Source organism: Aethalodelphis obliquidens, unplaced genomic scaffold, assembly GCF_003676395.1.
Source record: "Aethalodelphis obliquidens isolate GAN/ISIS:26980383/991018 unplaced genomic scaffold, ASM367639v1 scaffold52, whole genome shotgun sequence".
In the NCBI taxonomy this organism is placed as follows: domain Eukaryota; kingdom Metazoa; phylum Chordata; class Mammalia; order Artiodactyla; family Delphinidae; genus Aethalodelphis; species Aethalodelphis obliquidens.
In genome coordinates, this window is record NW_020837996.1 from 12766084 (window position 1) to 12788825 (window position 22742).

Below are 22742 nucleotides of genomic sequence, written 5' to 3' on the forward strand. Positions count from 1 at the left end.
GTCTACGGACTGACCACAATGACAAAATGAATTGCCAGAGGAATAAATCCACAATTATGGCTAACTTTTATATTTCTATTTCTTACATAGTAATAATGGCTGACATTTGTTGAGTGCTCATGATACGCCAATGATTTTTAAGTGCTTTTCATGTATTAATTTGTTTAATACTTGTGATAACCCTATGAAGTATTATTATTATTACTCCCATTTTACACATGAAGAAACTGAGGCAGAGACATATTAAGCAACTTCCCCAAGGATACACTCTTATAAATGGAGGAGCTGGGATTATAGACCCAGGCATTCTGGTTCAGAGATCTGTATTCTTACCTAGCACTCTGCTGTCTCTCATATGCTCCACTGACTCTAATTTGTACAGTTGGTGCATTTCATAACCTCTCTTAGGCATAAAGTATCTAATTATCCTAAGCCAGCATTTCCCAATGTATGACTCACAGAATGTCAACAAGTATCACTTGAAGAAAAGGGTTTTGGACAAATATGATTGGAACACACTAGATTAAATGCAGTTAAACAGTTTACCTTACCTCAGGACTGGTCAGAGCTTTAACCCTGCCAAGCTGGATGCCCTGTGAATTTCCACACTTTGGGAAATGCTGGTCTAAATGGATATTTTCTGTAACTTTTATTCTGAATCTTCTGAGTTACTATGAAACCAGAAGACTTTAATGTTAAGGTGGTATCAACAAAAAGGCATTTCAAAAATAGTATTTAATTAATATATCTTCAAAATATCCATAACGATGAATCTTCATGGCCTCTTTATGATTTTTTGCTTATACAGGAGCTTGGCTGTTACGAGTTCAGAAATATTATACAATATCTGCAGAGCTCTACGGATTTACCAGCTCCCATCAGATAGAAGAGAAACTCATGTTAGTTCATTTGGGTTGGGAAAAGAGAGAACAGGTATGTATTCATTTTATTCTCACTCTTGGTAATAATTTAACGATTGCCTTTTGCAATGAAGCTGAACCTTTCCCACAGGTGTTATTTCATTCTCTGTTTAATTCTGGTCAAGTATTCACTCAGCTTTTAAACACATTTCTCCTTTTTAACCAAAAATAATTCAGCAATTGCAGTGTTTATGGCTGTTTTATAATAGCACTGGCTATCCAGAAACCTAGCATTCTTCAATCAGTATCTCCTCCTAACTAAAATATAAGGTAATTCACAGTACTTGTCTCGCAGAACATAAACCAAGGCAAAGGAATAATTTCAGGGATGGAACAAAAGAAGACTGCAGTGGTTGATAACCATAAATAGGCCAGGTCTGGAAAGTAAATGGGTATTTTCTACTACATAAATATTATATGTATTACATATTATGCATACAGAGAGACACGAAGATATAGCCAAGGCATCACGAGCTGCTTCCTAAATACCTAATCTATATTTTTTCTTTCAAAAGTTAAATTTAGAAAATACCCCAGGAAAACCAAAAATGCAGTCACTTACCATATCATGGTCTGAAACGGGTCCGAAACTGGTGACGAAAATGTCAGTCTTCACTTCAGTTACACGCTCTGATGAAGCAAGAAATTGGGACAGTGAATGTCTATCAACAGCCCTTATTAGATCTCACCACCACAAACTCACACCCAAATGGGAAATTTATAGGCTTTGATTAGCAATTTCTAAAATTGGTCCACTGTGTAGTCCTGATAATTTACTGCTTACACATGAAATTTCACAGTGAATATCTTTCAGTGGAAAAACGGAGCCTAAATATGCCACTTTGGGAGATAGATTTTATGGAGATGTCAGATGATGCTTAATGAATTCTTTAAGAATGGACACACTTTCCTGAGTGATACCAAGCCATTTCATATTATAATAAAAATATGTTAGCATATGGATATGGTTTGAGCTTAAACAGTCTTATACAGCTCGTCAGATGCTCCAGGTACTTAGGCTACTCTTGGGAAGTATATAGTGTACTGTAGTGAGCTTTATTAACTGTCTAAGGACTCAAGGGTATGTTTTATAAATGATTGCTTTCTGGCACTAAATCATAAGTTAATTATCCAAATTACCCCCTGGTAAAAAAAATCTGACAACCTATATAAGTTTCTTCAGTTTTGAGGATAAGAAGAACATATGACGGTACAGCAAAAGTTCATTTAATAGATTCCATTTCAAGCTCAATGTGATTTTATGTTATTGGTCTCTGAGGCATATATTTCAACCAATAAAACATATGTATTATAGTTTGGTGACAACTCAACACAGATATTTTCAAGGAAATACAGTCACTCACTAAAAAAAAAAAAAGAGAGAGAGAGAGAAATGTTGCCTGTATAAAAGGAAACAGTTTGTTAAGAGGTGAAAATGAAAAAAGATGACTCTGTAATTTTCAACTTTAGCTCTGAGAAATAACAGTCCAGTATTTTAAGCAATTCATTTCATTTATCAGGACATTTGTATCTTTGGTGTAGGACATTAAAAAGGTGATCCAATACATGCAATAAGAATTCTTTTGAAAATCAAAAATTTTATCCCTTAGCAATTCACTTGTAAACAGGTAATACTTGCAGTATAAATTTGGCTCAACAAATGATATAATAATTTTGAGGTGGAGAGAGTCGCCTCAATAACCAATCTAATATTTTTAGGCCATTTCCCCCCCAACAATTTGACTGGCTCCAAAATGCTTAAATGAGCCCCCTGACATAATAGTTATGTGGGGTTTACTGTTTAACGCTTCAAAATAGAGGAGGTAGTTTGAGACAAAGAGAATAGAGATGTGTTTTTAGAACTCATTTCCAACCTCAGCTTTAACATCCAACATCCTGCCGCAACTGTGTTGCTTAAGAAGAGCAGCTGTCAGCAATAAGTCTCAGCTGTATTAACCACTTGCCTCTCATACCAGTCCCCCTTCTCACCCCTTCCAGCAGTCACTTCTGCAATGTATACGTCTCTCTATTGCACACTCTCTTTCCATATATATATATATATATATATATTTTTTTTTTTTTACTAGACTGATTCTTTTCTTTTTTTGTTGTTTTTGGTTTTTTTTTGCGGTACGCGGGCCTCTCACTGTTGCGGCCTCTCCCATTGCGGAGCACAGGCTCCGGACGCGCAGGCTCCGCAGCCATGGCTCACGGGCCTAGCCGCTCCGTGGCATGTGGGATCTTCCCGGACCGGGGCACGAACCCGTGTCCCCTGCATTGGCAGGCGGACTCTCAACCACTGCGCCGCCAAGGAAGCCCTGATTCTTTTCTTAGTTTAAATATCTGCTATTTCTTATGACTCCATCAAGAGCTCATACTTTATTAGAATGTCAGGAATGACCTTCAATTAAAAACCATAATGAAAAGAAAATATATGCTATCTAGTCACAAAAGCTAGAATCTATCTTATTAATTGAGCTCACTTTCATCTTTCTCTTTCAAGATTTCCCCTTCTAGATCAAGCAAAAAACCTCATTTTGTTCCCAAGTTTGAGTTTTGGTTCTCTCCAGATTATAAACTATAAGATTTATGGTGAATATCTTACAGATTTGAGTGACACTTATGGAATTAAAATTATGTCCTTTCTTTCATTTTTATTTTTACAGCAGAGATCTGTCATTAAATGCATAATCATTTGGGAAATATATACGAATCTCAGTTTGCACACTTGCAAGTGCTTGGTGGTGTGGGATGGTTCTCTTGGACTCCTTTATCACTATTATCCATTTCGGGGGTGTGAGGAGGGTATAATTTCTACACTTTAAGGTAACTCCCCAAGGTAGCTAGCTTTACACAACTTGGCTTACCAGATATTTTAGGGGCAACCAATCTTTTCTTTTTTTTTTTTTAAATGCTGGAGAGGGTGTGAAGAAAAGGGAACCCTCCTACACTGTCGGTGGGAATGTAAATTGGTACAGCCACTATGGAGAACAGTATGGAGGTTCCTTAAAAAAACTAAAAATAGAGCTACCATATGATCCAGCAGAGAAATCCATAATTCAAAAATATACATGCACCCCAATGTTCATAGCAGCACTATTTACAATAGCCAGGACATGGAAGCAACATAAATGTCCATTAGTAGAGGAATGGATAAAGAAGATGTGGTACATATATACAATGGAATATTACTCAGCCATGAAAAGAATGAAATAATGCCATTTGTAGCAACATGGATGGACCTACAGATTGTCATACTGAGTGAAGTAAGTCAGACAGAAAAAGACAAATACCATATATCACTCATATGTAGAATCTAAAAAATAGGATTCAAACAAACTTATTTACAAAACAGAAATAGAGTTACAGATGTAGAAAACAAACTTATGGTTACCAGGGGGTAAGGTGGGGGAGGGATAAATTGGGAGATTGTGATTGACACATACACACCACAAATCTGTTTTATCTAGCATGATAAAATGGTCTGAAGAAGTGAGCTATCCACTTGCCAAATATATGGACTATTTCCCTCTGCTGATTTTAGATTGTTAGCAGATGATTCCATCTTCAACTTGGGGGGTGTAAGATAATCAGAAGAGAACACTCACTTTCTATATTTTCCCTTCTAATATATTTCCCTTGTCACACATCCAAACAGTTTTCTTTGATTTGTCATCAGCTGGTAGTAAGTATGCAGTGGAGCAAGAAGTTTCCATTGCTGTAAAACTCTGCTTATTACGTATGCCTCCGAAAGATTTGTCTTGCACATTAGCATGCTAATGTCTCTAAGAAACCATGTTTTAAATAAAAACGTGGTCAACATCATCTACCTCTGTGTTTCCCAAACTTACTTGGGAATGCTACTCTAAAACATTACAAAAGCTTTAGGGTAAGCATGAGGCCCATATAACATATTATGTTGTTTATAAAAATTTTTTAAAGTTCATAGTATAAGTTTAAAAACTTCAGAAAAATATTTTTAAAAATTTAAATTCCCTGGAATACCACCTTCCACATAAATCCACTGTTAATATCTTGATGTATTCCCTTACATATTTTTTTCTATTCAAATATACACTTAATGATTATCCTCAAACCACATTCTCACTCAGTTGAGTACCATCTCAGAGACAAGGAATAGGATCCTTTGACCAAAGTGTATCTTTCACTCCAGCTCACCAGGGAGTCCATGAGTGGCATGTGAAGTCATTCTGCTTTAAGATAGAAAGTTTATAATCTGGAGTGCAAAGGTTCAAGACAGAAGGTTGTTGTGAATCAACTTCAGCCAAACTGTAAATAGAGGCATCGTTAACTTGCTTTTTTGACAAAGAAATGGTGGTTTGTAATCAAGTGCTCTTCAGGTGTACCAGGCTTAAATGGAAGATGAGCTCATACCTATGTGCTTTGGCTGAGAGCTAGGGCAACTGCTGAGGAACCTTATTTTTTCCCAATTCAAGAAAAACTTTGTCATCCCCCCCTCAACATGAAATCCCTGTTGTAGGGAGATATATATAAATATATACATATATAATTTATTATTTAAGGAACATTGAAACAGAATTTAAATCACGTGCTCTAATACTAGACTTTATTGACTTAGCGTTAGACTCTAAAGTGTTATTAGAAATACCTATAAAGTACTCAAAGCCTTTCTACGGGTCACATGAGGAAAAGTCAAAATATTTTTTTGCTTTGATATATTCTATTTAAGAGCATACAGCATGAGTCAGGAACTTCTGATGAAGTTCAGCTAGGAAGATTATACACCTAGCCAAAGTTAAACATGAATGAACCTCTTAGGTAATGAGGAAATTGTATGCAAGTGGAAATCAATTAAAATAACTCAGTTGGAAGAAATGTTCAGAGAGTAGATAATTCAGCAAAGAATTTTTTTCAATCAAATATTTTCATCACAATAATCCTTCTCTGTCCAATGTAAAAAAATCAACAGATTCTTTCAAATTAGTATAACTGAATACACATGTTCAAGTTTTCAAAGGATAAAGATAGAATGGAATTATATAAAATGAGATTATGATGATGATGGTTGTTATTGCAGTGACTAAGAATATCTTAATATAGTACATCAATGTAAATGAAGTTTATGATGATAAATTAATTAAAATCAGTCTTTAAACAAGCACACTCTTCAAAGATATGTTTTACATACAACATATATATATAATTTATAAACATATATGAGCACACATATATGTACACAAACACACACATATATGTATACACATATATATACACACTATATTATATCCCTCTATAACAGCTAGACAGCAGTAAATCTGTTTTTTACTGGGGATTTCCTACAATGTTGATATCCTGCTGATAAGTTTTGAAGTAACAGATGTTTTGAAGTGATAATTCAAAAAGATGATTAGTGCTTGAGGCAGAAATGAGAAAAGCAGTGCAGTATAGTGAGTAATAAGCACATTGGATTAAGAGTCAAAACACTTGGATTTTAACTCTGATTTTCCTAGAGAACAAGCTGTGTGACTTCAGGTACAATCCTTTAATGTCCCTGAGACTGTTTTATCACTTCTTTAATGAAGAAATAATACCCGCACAGTCAACTCCATTGCATTAGAGTGAGGGTCAAATAAGATTTTAATGCCGAAAACACTTTGAGATGTATTTACTGGGTACATTAATTTAGTCAACGAATGTTTACTGAGCATTTTCTATGTGCCAGGAAGGCACTGTTCTAGGTAATAGTAATATCGATACATTGATGAGCAAAAGTGCAATTGCTCCTTTTCTTCTGTAGCATATCTCACAATCTTAGGTAAAACATATTTTAGGTAAATAGGTTAGAAACATAGGTAGGTAGATAGATAGGAAGAATTACATACATAGTTGTGTATGAACACATATGCACAAATTATACTAGTTAATGTCAGATCATTATAAATGTTCTGAAAGAGTGTCTTTGAAGAGATGACATTTGAACTGCAACCTAAAAGGTGAGAAAAATTCAAGGATGAACAGAGACAGGGAAAGACATTTCAGGGAAAGGAAAGAATAAGGCAAAGAACTGAGGTGAGAATAGATGCGCTTGACTTAAGAAACAGAAAGTCCAGTACATCTGGAGCTTGGTGAAGCTGATGATCACGGTACAAGATGACACTCTAGAGGAAAGAGGGCCACACCTAAAGAGCTTCTTATAGAAGCAGCTGACCTTTGTTCTAATGCAATATCTTTGGGTAATGAAGTGAAGGAATGTTACTTGCAGTTTAAGAAGACAGCTGATGTGTGAAGAGTGGATTTTAAGAGTGACTGTAATTTTAAAAATAATGGAAGAGGGAATCAATAGTGAAGAATTGTAGGTGGTGTTTCCTTAGGAATCCCTATTACAACAATTTATTTAATATGGCATTGGCCCTATTTTCACTGGAAATGCTGTCTATTGAGGAACTCAGAATAATATTCACTGGGCCCAGTTCTGTGTACTCATAACTTAATGAAGGAGGTTTATTGCCTCCTTCAAGCTACTTTGCTTCTATTAATTCACAGAGGCAGTCACTATGTGGAGAATGAATTGGCTAACATTAGTCATCATAATAAAGTATGTCTTAAAACCCCACTTTGAAATGGTCCTGTTTGGAAATTGAAAGTATCCTGAGCTCCCTACATAACCATCAATTTATACTCCTGGATTGGACAATGTTTCAGCTCCCTGCCAATCTGCCTGGGGCAACATTTTTGCTCCTTGTCCTTCACTTCCATTCCCTTAATTCTTTAGAATAGTTGGCAATTTTCCCCTCCCTGATAACGTAGAGCAACTTAATGTTGGTGATATTCAGCTACTAAACCTGGATATGGGGTAGAAAATCACATTTCGAGGTGTCTAACCAATACCTGGTCCTTTGCGTTTTCAGATTCCAAGAACTCAGATGATACAAGAATCTCCCAGGGAAAAAAAGGTAAAGTTTATTACAGGAGACATTTATTTCTTCTCGACTGAGAATTTGCCTCCTTCCCTCCTTACATCATGGCATTTTCTATTGGGAGAGAGCAAAGCTGTAGAGAAGAATGTGATTGTTGTGTTGGAGGAATAGGTTTCTTTTGGTTTGTAGAAGTCTTGATCAAAATTGCCTAACCTGCAGTAGCTTTGAGGTATCCTACTTTCTGTTCCTATTATTGAATTTTAATTATATGAGAATAATAATATAATATCATTATATATTATATATATTATGGAGGGATATGGCGTCCACTTAGGACTTGGTTTTAAGTTCTTCAAAATGGCAGAGTCCATGACTATTAACAATAAGATTCTTACTTCAAAAACACTACAAACACTATTTTTCAAATATGGGATTCTTACCTCAGAAACACTACAAACACTATTTTTCAAATAAAGAACTCAAGTTCAGGCTGCAAAAAAAAATCATATACAGAAAAAAAAATGTATATTTTTTAATATTTCACATTGGTTCTAGAATCAAGATAGGAAATGGAAACTATATAAAAAGTCCAAAAGTAACTGCACAAAATATAAACTGCAGCTGTTTACTAATAATTTGGCCGTTATAACTTTAGCAAAATCCAAGTGGCTACATTTTATCTTAGGAAATGCTTGGCAAGATGATTTATATACAATAGGAAAAGATGGAAGCAGAAAGTTTCTAAATATGCTAGAACATTCCTCTGGGCATCTCAGTTGGATTCACTAGATGAGCTGGCTTCATGAGCTGACTGAATTTCTCAGCCAGTAAAAGTTAAAAGGTGTTCTCTGTTCATTTTAACAATTCCTCTTGGGTTTTTGGTAACTGCTTTTTCTCTAAAATTCAACTGAATTATAGAATGTCTAGATATAGTATTTCAGTGTAAATAGATTGCATTATGCCAAAGTCTGAGCATCTGTTCCACACCTTGCATTAAAAGCACCAGATACACCTATAGAAAATTCAAAAAGAATTCCAGAGTAGAATTTCAAAAGCTGATACGAAAAGCCATTATCTGGTAAAGAAAATGTAACAACAGCAATAAAAAAATATTGGATAAATCTAACCTTTTTAAATTTGGGGGGGGGTATTGTCAGTAATTTAGAATCTTTTTATTTTATTGAAGGTGAACACATGTGACACGGATATCTTGCCCTCTAAATTTTAGAAATTCTGGCTTTTTAATATAAATACAAAATGTGTGTTTTAAGTTAGGTGAACATGAATAAAATGGTTGCCTCTGATCTCAACATCACACAGGATACAAAAACATAATAAAAGATCACATGAATATCAGATATCATCTTGAGATAGAACAAAGTCTAGTCACCTGAAGTTTAGAGTTGCACAAAATTTCACAAGTTAATCTGATTTTTTTTCTCCAGAACACTCTTAGTTTCCCGCCTTTACTTATTTTGACCTAAAGAAACATAACCCAATATCCCAAGCTAATTCCCCAAGGAGCCCGTACCACCTTGCCAGTAGCACTCATATCGAACCCAGTCTCCTTGCCTTGTTGGAGATGCTTATATCTTAAAGCTAAGATCTCTGGCTAAATGAAGTCTAAAAGGTCTCATACAGGCGTAAAAAATCAAAAATTGGGAAAATTAAGAAGATAAGGAGTAAGTCTGCTTTGAAGCATAGATTGTTTGTTAAATAGTATGTCGTGCTAAAATACCTTGAGGGAAAAATCCCAGCTACATTCCAGTCACAGATACTCACCTAACTGATAGCTTCAATTAAGTAAAATCTAAAACAAACAAAAAAATTCCCCCAAATTCTATAACACTTATAGGAAAAAGAAGAAAATCTTAACTAAATGTGTTAAGCATATAGTAGGAATAAAGCCCATTCTCTACCTCCATTCCTACCTACCTATTTACTTATTTACTTCTCCCCCCATCCATCTGGGTTTGTCACATGATGAGTACACACGTGTACTCTTTCAAAAGAAAGAGAGATGTAGCCTGTATATATGGTGTGGCAGAAAGGAAGGGAAAGCTGTCACTGGAAGGGCATTCCTTCTTAAAAATCTGAAAACTTTCTTCAGAATGTAGTTTTGGATCTATGTTTCTGGATTGTTCTTACTCCCTCTCCCAGAGTGCAGGGAAAGCCAAAATGATGGTGGCTGAAATTTTACCCAGATAGCTGTAATTCAGGGGGAGCATCATTTAATTTTTTCGGAAGTTGGAGAAAATTCAGGCTTCTTTCGTTTATTAGATTCAGAGTCAATAAGGAGAAACCTTGAGGAAATGAATTTTCTCAGAAGGTGATTGGTTTGGTCTTGATTTAAGGCAAAAAGAGGAATCTTGATTAACCAAGGAACACCTGAGCCTACCCATCCTCCTACCACACATGCCTTTTCCATTTTCTCTAAGTTGCTCTCCTTCGCCTTCTCCCACCCTCTCACTTTTCTCTGTTCTTTCTCCTTGTTTTCAGTACCCTCTTTTGCTCTCCTTTCTTCTGTAACCTTTTCTTTCTTCTCTTGCCATTTTTTTTTCCTGGATTTTACCTCCTCCCCTCCCTCAACCATTTTATTCTTCTCTAGTGACGATGCTTTAGGCAAGAGCTTTTCAAAAACATTCTTCAGGCCCTGATTGCAAGGAAGAACCAGCCCTCCACGTCTTGTCCTCAAAGAAAGAGATATTAAATGAGAATGAATCCAACAATCACTGACAGTTTCGATTTGTATTTTCTGACTACTGACTATTTCAATTCAAGTCTATTTAAAGCTTTCTTCATTAATTTTATACTTAAAATATGAACTTGCCAACATATTTTTCTCTTTACATCCTTGAATAGAGTATATTATTAGAATTCCACACAGTCTATCCTTTTTAGTTCTTTTATTTTATTTAAAAAGATACGTGTCTTCCAGGATATCTCTGGTTTGCCCTTTTCTTTCTACTTTCTCAGGATTGCTCTTGACCCTGAAAAGATAGCCTTTTGAAATAGTGTTACAAAATCTGCAACTGATTCCTATCATCTGGATGAACCGTGTTATATATCTGTTTTCTTAGTTATTGGATCCAGGGTGTACATCTCCAAAGAATAATGTTACACTTTTGGATTCTGTGTGTGTTTCTGAAAAACAGGTCATGATGAATCTGCATGTACAAGAGTTTCTTACATTAGTCTCAAGTCTTAGCTTATCACATTTCTATATTTTCTCAAGACATTCAGAACAAAATATCCCTGCCTTCTGCACAATGTTGTTATTTTTATAAAACCAGACTTTTATCATAATAAAGAAGAGGGTGGGCTCCTATCTCTTGCGAGAGAAGATTATCCCGGCTGTGATCATGAACCTACTAAGAGGAAATTTTTACCGCCTTATAAGCTAATGATAATCTTTCAAGTATTGCCTCTACATAGTTTTTACATCTGAAAGCAAATGGATCATGTAAAAAAATCCATTTTTATAATGGAGAGCTACTGGAATGCATGTCATACTTAGCTTACCAGAAATCTATGATAAAGAAATAAAATTAAATAATTTTGCAGAAATATATATATTAGATAATTTCAATTTATAGCATCCAAAAATCATGGTGTTAACATTTTTCTCTATTCTGTAGCTGATTATGTTTTATAAAATATCTAAAATCTGTGTTTAATATTTAAGATGTTTTCTGAAGACAGATAAACATTCTCAAAATGTACTTAAACATGTTAAGATGTTTTCTAAAGACAGATAAACATTCTCAAAATGTATTTAAACGTGTTAATGATTCTGCAGATATATGTAGTAAACACATGCTATATATGTAATAAACACATGCCATTATATCCCTTAAGACTGAAAAAGCATGACAAAAATTTAGTTAGTATTAAAGTTTTTTCATAAATCTCAAATCCATCAGATTTAATTGCAGTATGCTCCAGGATGATAGATAAAATAGAAATAGAGGAAACCATTTGGGCTACTTTTTAATTTGTTTTCATGTCTATCATAATCTCAAAATCACTGTTTCCAGAAATCATAAATATCAGAAAAATCATCTTTAGCAAAAATTAAAGCATATCCATTCTTTTTGATTTTCCTGAGCCCTTGAATTCTCTATTACTGTAACATATTATATCCATTTCAATTAAAAAGAATATATCTTGTCTATATTTAGCCAACTACTATTTCTTTTCTTTAAATATCTATTATTGTTATTTTGAGGGGATTAAGTAGGTAGTAAAGTAGATTCCACCAAAACTGCAGCCTGAATTAATGTAGTTGTTTCTGTTAATAAATCCATTATCTTGAGTCTTGAAAATTAGCTTTTTGACCCATTCTTAGTCTATATTGTACATTCTCAAGGTCTGTGGCTCTCCAGGACTTAGGTATGCATATGAGGAGTAGGTGAAATGCTTCCTGCTTATACTATATTTGATTAAAGAATTATTACACATAATTAAATGTAAATGAGCAGTCATGGGCTTGTTATTTGTACTCCAAATAACAATACGACCAAACAGCTGATTATTAAAGAAGGGGTGTGTGTGTGTGTGTATGTGTAAAATTCTTTAACAAACTGAAAACTATGCACAGAACTTATAGAGGATACTCACATTCACAAGGTAAAGTATTAAATGGGATTTCCTAAACTAGAATGAAGATAAGATTTTCTAGATGTGTTGTAAAATTCTGCTGATTTTCTAAGGAGATATCATGGAGAAGGAAGAATAAGAAGTAAAGAAATCAGATGCATGCCCATTAGTACTTTAAAAGTCTTCTTTTTAAAAGTTATTATCACTGTCCTGAATTTCTTCTTTTTGTACATTCCTCCCCCACCTGCAGTCTTTGTAATTTATTTCAAATTTTATGAACCAAGAACAATTTTCCTGAAACCACTCCAGAGGTTTAGATATACACAGACCTTATATTAATACATCACATACACATTTATGCACTCCATTTTGTGACCAATGCATTTTGTTCCTTAATATTTTTGCAAAGAACTTAGTAAAAGGAAACCAAGTGGAGTACAAACCTGGAGGAATTTGTATAGTGTGTCCTAGAACGAATGCTTGAGATTGATAGGAAAGGACACCTGGTAAGACCTTTGACATATATCCGAGTCATGTCTTCGATAAAGGAGTTTTCCTTAAACCTCTGAGACACTAATGACATTTGGCAGCCTCAAAACAGACCTATGATCCATATCTGTGTCATTACACTGCCCAGAGTATTAACAGGAAGACTAAATCCATGTTACCATTCTGTTTTAAAATCAAAAATTGAATTCTTAACCTTCTTATTCTTTGCATAACTTTGCTGTGTAGATGAAGAGGAGATGAATTTCTTAATATTGTCATTTCATTGTAATTTAAATATTGCTATTAAATAGTTTCAACAAATGCTCTGGAGAGAGTGCATCATAAGTTATAGTTGGGAGTCATAGATTCTATCCTTGGTTTCCTATGTGACTTTGAACAATAATTTATTTCCTTGCTTCACTTGTTTTACTCTGAGATCAATATTTTGTTTTGGCTTCATTAGTCTTTGTTTAACTAAATAAGATAGGTTGATTATCTTACTCAAGGACTATTTAAATAAGTGTGTAATGCCTTGCACTATTTACTCTTATTGTTATAAATACTGTATTATTAAGTGCTAACTTCTTCCTGAGTAGAAATTCATTAGTAAAACCAATGAACTGGTATACAAAAAAAAAAAAAAAAAAAAAGAAAAACATTTTAACTATAGAAAATTAGGGTTTAAGTTTAAATTCACAGTCAAAACAAAACACACACTATCATCTATCTCATTCACCTTTTATCCTAGAGGTGGGGGTAATCTAACACAAAATAGTGGATCAATATGTAATATTCCCAAATAAATGTTTAGAGCAATAGATTCAGAGATACTCTACTTGAATTCAATGCAAACATAGCTATGCCTAATGAAACAGAGATGCAGTATTTGAGCTGGAAGAGATGATATTACCCCCCTTTTTCCCTTGTAAAATCAAATCATACATGGAAAAGATTGATTGTCAAGTAAATGTAACATTTATTTCATGACATTATGAGAAGTTTGAATCTGCCTTCTACTACGTACGGGTATGTGCATGGGATGACCGTGGAAAATTGAATTAATATTGAGCAATATACTAAAAATAGGATGTCATTACACTACGTGCTTCCATTCTTATTACTTTAACATGTAGAGGGGAGCAATAATTTAATAGTAAATGTTTAATATTGTTCTGTAAAATAAAAACACGATAATGCTACCCACCTCCCAATCCTGGTCTCAGGCGATTGTCATAACCATCTAGGAGTCGGTCCAAAATCCTAGTGAAGACAGTGGTGTTGTCTTTAAGTTCATCTTGTAATGAGGGTTGTCCATAGCTGAAAAAAATGTAAAGGGAGGCAATATCTAAATTATACATTTCTACTAAAACCTTTTTCCAAATAAAACCTTCCGCAATTTTCCAACTTCCTTTCTATTGAATCTTAATTTGAAAATTTCTTCTGGTAAAGTAAAAAGATGTCATAGTTTAATTCTTACCATTTTCTCGTATTTGTTCTCATAGATGATATGCTCTTTATTCTAATATTTCTAACTATGGAAGGAAAATTACAGGAAATGAGTTGTGTCTTTACATTTATAATTCTCAGCATGTATACAATGTTGTAATGAATGTTTTCTCTGGGCAAGCAAGAACACTAATGCACTTTAGTAAAAAACCTAGATCTGGGAAACTTCTTCCCAAATTAAAAAAAAAAATGTATTTCTGAGCTACCAAAATACGTAATAGCTTTGTTTTCATTTAATTTAACATGTAGCATAATCCTAAGATTTCACCTACCAACAACCGTCCCTTTATCCACTTCATATATATCTATGTTTTGTGTTTTTGTTGTTCTTTCTGGTATTTAGATGAGAAAAATAGATAAAACTTGTTTCTTAGGATAATTACATGTTCACATCAGTGTGTAATTTCCATTCTTCTTAAGGTTTATGAACCAATTTTTATAATTTGTCTATTCAAACCTCTAATTAATTGAATTTTGTCATTTCTGGTCTTAGAAGTAAAAGATAGCTTGGAAAAGATATGGTCCAGTATTCTTAATTTATGGTTTTACTGAACTAATGCAGGATTAGCGTTTTAGGAAAACACAGCCATTTGTAGAGTTTGAACTAGAATCCAGCTTTCTTTAACTTTTAGTCTAAAACTTTATTTTCATTCTTCTATATCAGAGTAATTGTTCCTATTTAAGTCTTTCTATGTGAAGGTCTAGTTTTTATCCCTTACCAGTCGTTACTAGTCTTTGAATTTTGACCACATAATGACTACAGTTCACATATTATTTATTTATTACATCAATCACATTACTATCTATGCTCCTTGAATCATATTTTATGTAATGATTAGAATGACACCTCCAAAATCCTTTGAGAGAAGAGTATTCTATGTTAGGAGGCATCACACTTACTGATATATTTCAATGATAGCTCTGACCTTGAGCAAAAAGAAAAACAAAAAAAAAGAATATAGAGTGTGAACTAAAAAACGGACACAAACATATCACTTTCAATTTAATATGCTTTTGGCATCTCTCTTGTGTGTTTATATTACTGATCAATCTAAGAAAAATAATAACATTTGAAACCAGGGTTCACTGATTTGACAGAAGCAAGAAATATAATCAAAGTGTCAATTCAAAAACAAACACTATTATTTGGGTAATAATGTTATACTGGCAAAATGCAAAACTTTTCTGATAAAATTTTAATTTAATAAGCTATTACAACTAAAAGTTATTCATGATATGAAATATATGAAATGTACCTCTATGAAACAGTTCTCCATTCTCCTAAATTCAACATTAATACTGTGCAGATTGAGGGTTTACTCTCCTTTGGCAGAATTAAAGATCTTACTAGTTTTTGAAATCAAATTTTCAACGAGCGCTGTGTCTTCCAGGATGTCTTGCTAGCAGATGACAGCAGTAAAGCAAAAATAGTTTTCTGAATACAATTATTTATAAAAACTCATTGTCACAAAACCTACTGCCATGCATGCATCTTTCAAGGATACTGGAAGGTCATCTCGATAAAGGTGGAAAAGAAATGCTAACACACTTTGAGTTGTGACGAGAGCCTGACCAAGTAGTCTAAGGAAGAATCACTAAAATAAGAAGGGAGAAAAAGATGAGATGGTGTGATATGACAGAGCAAATTAGATTGTTAATATGATTCCCAAAATATGGGGTGATCTACTACCTATACCTGCATTCTCTTTGTTTTCATGGCTTATGTCAAATTCAGGAAATGCTTTTTTACCCCCTGGTTTTATTTTATAAATGTTGTACTCACCAATTGTTTGCATTGGAGTACAAATGCCAAAAGAGACTTTTCCCTCCCTCCCAGAGAACCAGTTCTGCTCTGCCAATTGGAATGATAATCTTTCTTTTATGTGCTTTTCTTAATCAGGTTATGCTTCATTTTTAATTCTAATTTACTATGTAATTGTCAGACAATGACCCTAGGATAAAGATCAAGATTATTTATTTGCTATTAAATACTCATGCCAATGTAATGTTTCCTAAACTGAATATATAATTTGTAGAGAAATATCAGTTACAGTACGTGATTTTGATTCCATATGAACCACTATATAATAAAACATTGTGCACTAACTCCATCTACAGGTCATTACAATAGCAACACTTCATACAATTTTTCGAGAGCGGTGAAGAACATTTAACTCCTCAGATTAAGAGTATCTGGCAATAATGCACTTTCTGTTCATCTGGCGGTCATTATTTATCATACACAATAACAAACAATAAAAATAGACAACTTCTTAATTTAAAAAATCCTCCTTAGTCCTTCTCTTTCCAGTCTATTCCATCTCTCTGCCTTAACTCATAAGGGTTCACTTTTCATTACATTATGGAGAATCTTAGATTTTTGTAATATGTCTAAGACTTTCTTTGGGGCCACAGGAGTGGACTACACAAAAAAATATAAAAACAGATAAAGGAGAATCTGAAATATTTGGTCATTTGTATCTTTGCTGGTATAATATGTCTATGCATTTGATGGGATCATTAGCAAATATTTTGAATATGGTTAATCATATGATTACATTTTTTTCTCATAACTTGTCTCCACAGTAGTTAAACTTAAATAGAGAAGTTCAGTTTTGTCTAACGTTCTTAAATATGTGTGTAGTATATTCTACTTCTATTGGTTACATAAATAACAGTTTCAAAACATAATGCACATGCATTTATAAAAACTTATGACTTTCAAATTACAAATGTTATTCTAACCTTTCCACTTCCACATAGTTAGAAGTTACTCTATGATCTTTGCAACTGGTTAGAAATTTTCTTGTTGGAAAATCAACTCACATAGTATGCTGACATTAATTGGGGTAACTTTTTCTGTGAATTAGGAAACCACATGTTTTGTTCAGTTACAACTGAGCAGTGAAAAGTTCAATTTAAGAATTAAATGTTGAATTAATACGTTCCTTAACAGAAGCGTGTTAAGCGTATTCTAACCAACATGCAAATAAGTTGATTATTTTTTCATATTGTTCTTCTTTATTAGCTGGAATTTTATTGCAGTTAAGTTTTTTGAATTCCCTTAGTCATGAATTCATCCAAGGACAATTGTCTTCCCCCTGAAAGAATAAATGAAAAGTTACAGAAATTCTCATGCAGATTTAAAATAAAGGGTCCCCACCTTCTTCCAGTCAATGTGCTCAGAAGGAGGGTCCAGCCCCAAATGTAGTCAGAGAGACCCGGACTTTTCTTCATTGCGGGCTTGTGCAGCTGAAAAGTAGAACAAGTAGAGATCAATGTCTCTTGCAAGAAACATCAGGTTATAACCACTAGGGCTGACTGAGGCAGTTCAGATAAATGCTTTGAAGTCAGGAAATGACCTCACTGGGCTATGACACCTCACTGGAAGCAATGGAAACCTGGACCATCCATTCTCCACTTTCACTTCCATTTCTCCATTCAGAAATACCAGTGTCTAAATTTCTCCTGTAAAAGAATACAAGTTGAAATTCTCTCAGGTGACAATATTGCTTAACATAAAAACTGTGAGTTGTTTTTCCTCTAGGTTTTATATTTACAATGTAGTTTGCATTACTCTCTTCTTGTTATCATCTGAAAAATTTGACCTTTCTTATTTGAGTTCCCACAACTGAACTGTGCACTGACAATTTTCAGCTGGTGTCTACAACAGGGAGAGCATGTTTGGAGGCTGTGATGGGGTAGGTTCATATGCTTTGATGACTGAATTCATCTTTGGATTCTGGGTGCACCTTGATTTCAGAAGCAACTGCTATTTATCTTTTTTTTTTAAAAAATAAAATCGTAGGAAACACTCAGTTGAATGCCGAAATCATGCTTGTAATTCTCTGCCTGTGATTGCCTCGTTAAATATGCTCGCTAATGCTTCTGTGAGGCTAAAGGACATACTTTATAGTCAAGCCATGTGCTGATCTCTCACATACAAACCACACTCACATAAATGCACACAAGCATGCCCTCACATGTCTTTTAAGCCCTCTCAGATTCTGCCAGGTTGCTGCTAGAAAATGTTTCATCTAAAACAGATGGAAGCTGGAGTGCTTTGCTTTGCATGAAAAAGGGAATCTTTTTTCCCTCTTAGGTAAAGTGCAATCAATCACCCTCTGTTGAATTTAGACTTGGTAGTGGGATGTTGGAGGAATGGAGGAGCATGGAAAGCTTAGAGGATTTTTAAAATTATAATCTATTTGTGTAATTCTTAAAAATCAGAGCACTACCTGGTGAATGAGCAGACATGGTAACACTATTTGAATGTGCTATAACTGATTCCAGTCATAATATGAGAAATGTTCAAGGTAAAATTTGTTAGCACTTCCCTGAATCTGTACTCCTTAGCAGGATCAGTGATTAATGGATTGCAAGTCTTTTAAAGCATATTTTCCATTAGGCACTCTATAGTTTAATGTGGTATGCCTTTAAATACATCTACACAAATGCTTTCCGCACTCTCCAGGATCATTTATATCAGTAAAAAACATTCCAAACAGGCATGTAAGCAATGAAACATAATTAAAGTGTTTAGAGTGAAATGGTCTAGACCTAGAGGTAAGAACTGTGAGCTTCATAGTTTTTCCCTAATTGAGTGACTGCTTTTGACATAGATGAGTTGAATACGACAAGAAATATTGGGTAAATATCCTTATGTTAAAATATTGCACCTAAATTGCATAATTATAATTCACCCTTTTATTAACCTTCAACATCCGTTATGAAGGAAAAACAACTTCTCGTACCCTTTTAATATTTGTTGGTCTTTATAAAAAAGGGTAATTCCCAAAGGGGTAAGTGAAACAAAACAAAACCCCAAAGCAAGATAGCATAGCTTTTTGTCCTCCTCTGACATTTTGAAAAGAGAAAAACAAACCTATCATGGCACTTGAGTTGTTGAGTAAGAAAGTTTCTTGCAAATGCAAACCTAATAGTTTAAAAGAAACGCTAAGCTGTCTCCTTACCCCTTTCCACCTTCAACCTCGCCCCATCAAACACACACTCTGAACACCCATATCTATGCCACCCACAGCAAATGATAACTTGAGTTTTTCGTGTTCGGAATGAGAGAGACCCCTACACCAGACGGCATTACGGCAGCGTCCACTGGAAAGGAGAAAAGAAGCATTTTTGCAGCCAGAAAGAGAGAGTGCCTTCCCTACGATGGAACATTGAGATAGGTTTTCTATCCCAGCGTCTTAACTTTAGACGATGCACCCAACGCCCCTCCCCACCTCACCCCAGCTCCGTCTTGCAAAAAAAACAAAAAAACCCAAAAAAGACCAAAACAACATGTCACCACCCACCCCGCGGAATACATTCAACTCTGCCTAAGAAAGAGGGAAAGAAAAGAAGAGAGACGGAGAAAATAATAATAATAATAATGCTCCTAGATCGCTGCGATTTTCACCCTGAAAGAAAAACATTCGTTCTTTCTACCTGCTGCGGGATCAGGCTCTTGTCCTGTTCCCTCCTTCTCTGTTTTCTATTGCATTCCTGTCACTCTAGCAAGGAAAAGGCACGTTCAAAGCTTGTGTGTAGCGGTCCGATGCCGCACTTACCTCGGGCCCCCTCTGGGCAGAGGATCGCTCAAGACCCGAGAAAAGTCTGCGAGAGAAAATCGTGGAGAGCTGGGAGCCAGCGCGAGTCCGCGAGTCCCGGCGCGCCGGCAGCGCAGGGGCGTCCTCGCTCTGCCGCTCACTCACTCGCTCTGAGCGGTCAGAGCCATCATGGACTCTGCGTGCTCCTTTGCTGAAGATTTCACACCCAAATTTGCTTCCCAGTATCCAATCTGCAGCTATACAACAAAAGATTTTTCTTTACCAAGACAGTAGTAATACGTCCCAGGGCAAACCGGATGTGAAATAGGCGGTGACTTCATGCCAGAGAGATTTTATTTTAGAAAGGAAGGTGGTACCAGCCTCTGGATCTGGAGACCAATCCGCCCATTTTTTATAGGCAGCACAATTTAACTTGCACCGCTCTGGCCCTAATCCCCTTCTCTCTAGCTGCAGACTCAAATCCTTCTACAATCTGCTGCAAGCTTTCCTTTTTTGGGGGGAGTAGACATGGGGGAGGGAAGAGTAGAAAGGGTTAGAGAAATAGGGACGAAACTCAGAATCTTTTCACACTTTCAGTTTATGAACCCTCTATTTTAAGGCGTGCCTATTAAAAATACAACTGATGAGTATAACTATTCCACCTTTGATCAAATATTTAACCACTGCATGCATATGAACGGACGCAAGCTATGAGACAGGGAGATGCAGGGTTCCACATGTGGAAAGCGCACTCTCCTGTCGCCTGTCTCCCTCACACGCACTCCCACACACGTCTGAGTCCCTGTGTCTTGCAGAGTCACGAATGATGAGGGCTGGTGGGGAAGAGTTCTGGCCGGTGGGGAATTGGCCACCGGGTTGAGAGAGTCCTCCGCACTTTCACAGGTTGTGAGCGCTCTCCACCGGCCCTCAGTCTGCAGCTTAGAGGACAGCAAGAACACGCTCCGGAACCGGGTTTTTCATCTTTGGAGGCAACTGTTTGTTTATGTCATGATGGAGAAAACACGGCCTCCTTTAAATATGAATTGTGCTGGGTTCCTAGCACGAGGAGTATTTAACTTTAAATAAATCGCCCAGATCATTTCTAGGTTTGAGAGTCATATCTGCATTTCCGGAATCATTCCCTTGCCTATAACTCCATCATTCTCGGGATTAGGAAAATGAGAGAGGGGGACGAGAGATTAACAGAAAGCCTTTTAGAAGTCAGGTCAAAACCCGCTTCTACTTTTTTTTTCCCTCTTTCCTCTTCTGTTACCCTCCCTGGTGGCTCTTCACCCACGAATAATTATACACTGAGGGAAGGAGGGTGTGTTTCTACATCAGTCTAACTAAATTTCCAAGGAATCAGGGACGACTGTAGTTCTCTCCTCAGATTTTGTGAATGGGTGTTTGTAGCAGAGAGGAGATGGGTGTTGTGTTCCTGGGAGCGCTTACTGAAATGACCTGAGGCTCTGGGAATTGTCCCTTTAGCACTTCCCCCTGGACTAGGTAGCAGGTGCTGAAAAGAAAAGGTGGGTGCCTCCGTGCAGTGCTTCTGGTGAATAAGGGCTGAACTTTGGTGAGCTCCCTAGTCATTTTCCGTGGATTTCTACCAGAGGAGACATTTCAGATAGGGTCAGATCTTGGCTAAGGGAAGAAAAAAATCCAAAATGGCCAGTCCATACCACTCATGCGTTTTTGATTCTGCAAGTGTTCATTGACTTTGTGCTGCAATGCAGTCAGCTAACATGAATAAAACTTAAGACAGGTGAATGAAATAATAAGGAATATATAATTGAAGACCACATTTAGAATTGGACTTGTTTCTTCTGAGTTTTGAAAGGGAAGTGTCATTGGGAAGTTATTTTAGAAATAAATCTTCAAGGAAGGGAGATTTGAAGATCATTTTATAATATCCTTGTTTCGTTGCCTACTCTATTCAGACACAACAAATGTAATGTATTTTTTAAAATAAATTTATTTATTTGTTTTTATATTTGGCTGTGTTGGGTCTTTATTGCTGTGTGCGGGCTTTCTCTTCGTTGGCGAGCGGGGGCTACTCTTCGTTGCGGTGCGTGGGCTTCTCATTGCTATGGCTTCTCTTGTTGTGGAGCATGGTTCTAGGCGCGCGGGCTGCAGTAGTTGTGGCTCGTGGACTCAGTAGTTGTGGCTCGCAAGCTCTAGAGCGCAGGCTCAGTAGTTTTGGCACCCGGGCTTAGTTGCTCCGGGGCATGTGGAATCTTCCCGGACCAGGGCTTGAACCCATGTCCCCTGCACTGGCAGGCAGATTCCCAACCGCTGCGCCACCAGGGAAGCCCATGTAATGTACTCTTAACAATAACCGTTGAAGGAACATCAGAGCTTCCTTATGTGACATTACCCAATTTTTATTTATTTATGTGCTTATCCATTCATTTGCTTATTTATTGAGCAGTTCTGAGAATAAAGCTCACATTGGTAAGGTTTTGAAACCCCGAGTTAATTAGAAAACATTATTTTCTTACCTGGCAATATAAAATGCAATTCCATAGTTTTGTTTTGATTCAACAAAGACTAATAGTCCTAAAAGTGACCTTTAAGACTTTTTTTTTCCTCCTGACTAAATTGTCACAGCTCATTTTACTTCCCTTTACAAATTGAGAATGACTTTATATCCTATACCTAATGACATACAACCAAATCACTCTACTGATTGTTTTTTCGAGCACAATTGCTGAAACGTTATCATTTGAACAATAATCTCTGAAAACAATGCCAGTCACATTTTACTTGAGACTAAAAGT

General features: G+C 35.7%; 1 protein-coding gene across 2 annotated transcripts in view; it reads right to left on the reverse strand.

The window, feature by feature from the left end:
* GABRA1 (gamma-aminobutyric acid type A receptor subunit alpha1) overlaps positions 1 to 20734 on the reverse strand; it is a 60574-nt gene extending 39840 nt beyond the window's left edge. Inside the window, exons 1-5 of one of the 2 annotated variants that reach the window (XM_027084433.1) lie at positions 20625 to 20734; positions 19984 to 20219; positions 17577 to 17665; positions 14112 to 14224; positions 1483 to 1550 (exon numbers count right to left, since the gene is read on the reverse strand). In XM_027084433.1, the coding sequence (XP_026940234.1) occupies positions 1483 to 1550; positions 14112 to 14224; positions 17577 to 17665; positions 19984 to 20219; positions 20625 to 20655 (537 nt within the window). In that variant the 5' untranslated portion in view covers positions 20656 to 20734. Of the gene's footprint in view, positions 1 to 1482; positions 1551 to 14111; positions 14225 to 17576; positions 17666 to 19861; positions 19893 to 19983; positions 20220 to 20624 lie in introns of those variants that run through there. The other variant, XM_027084434.1, reaches the window with a different exon arrangement.
* Positions 20735 to 22742: the final 2008 nt, after the last annotated feature.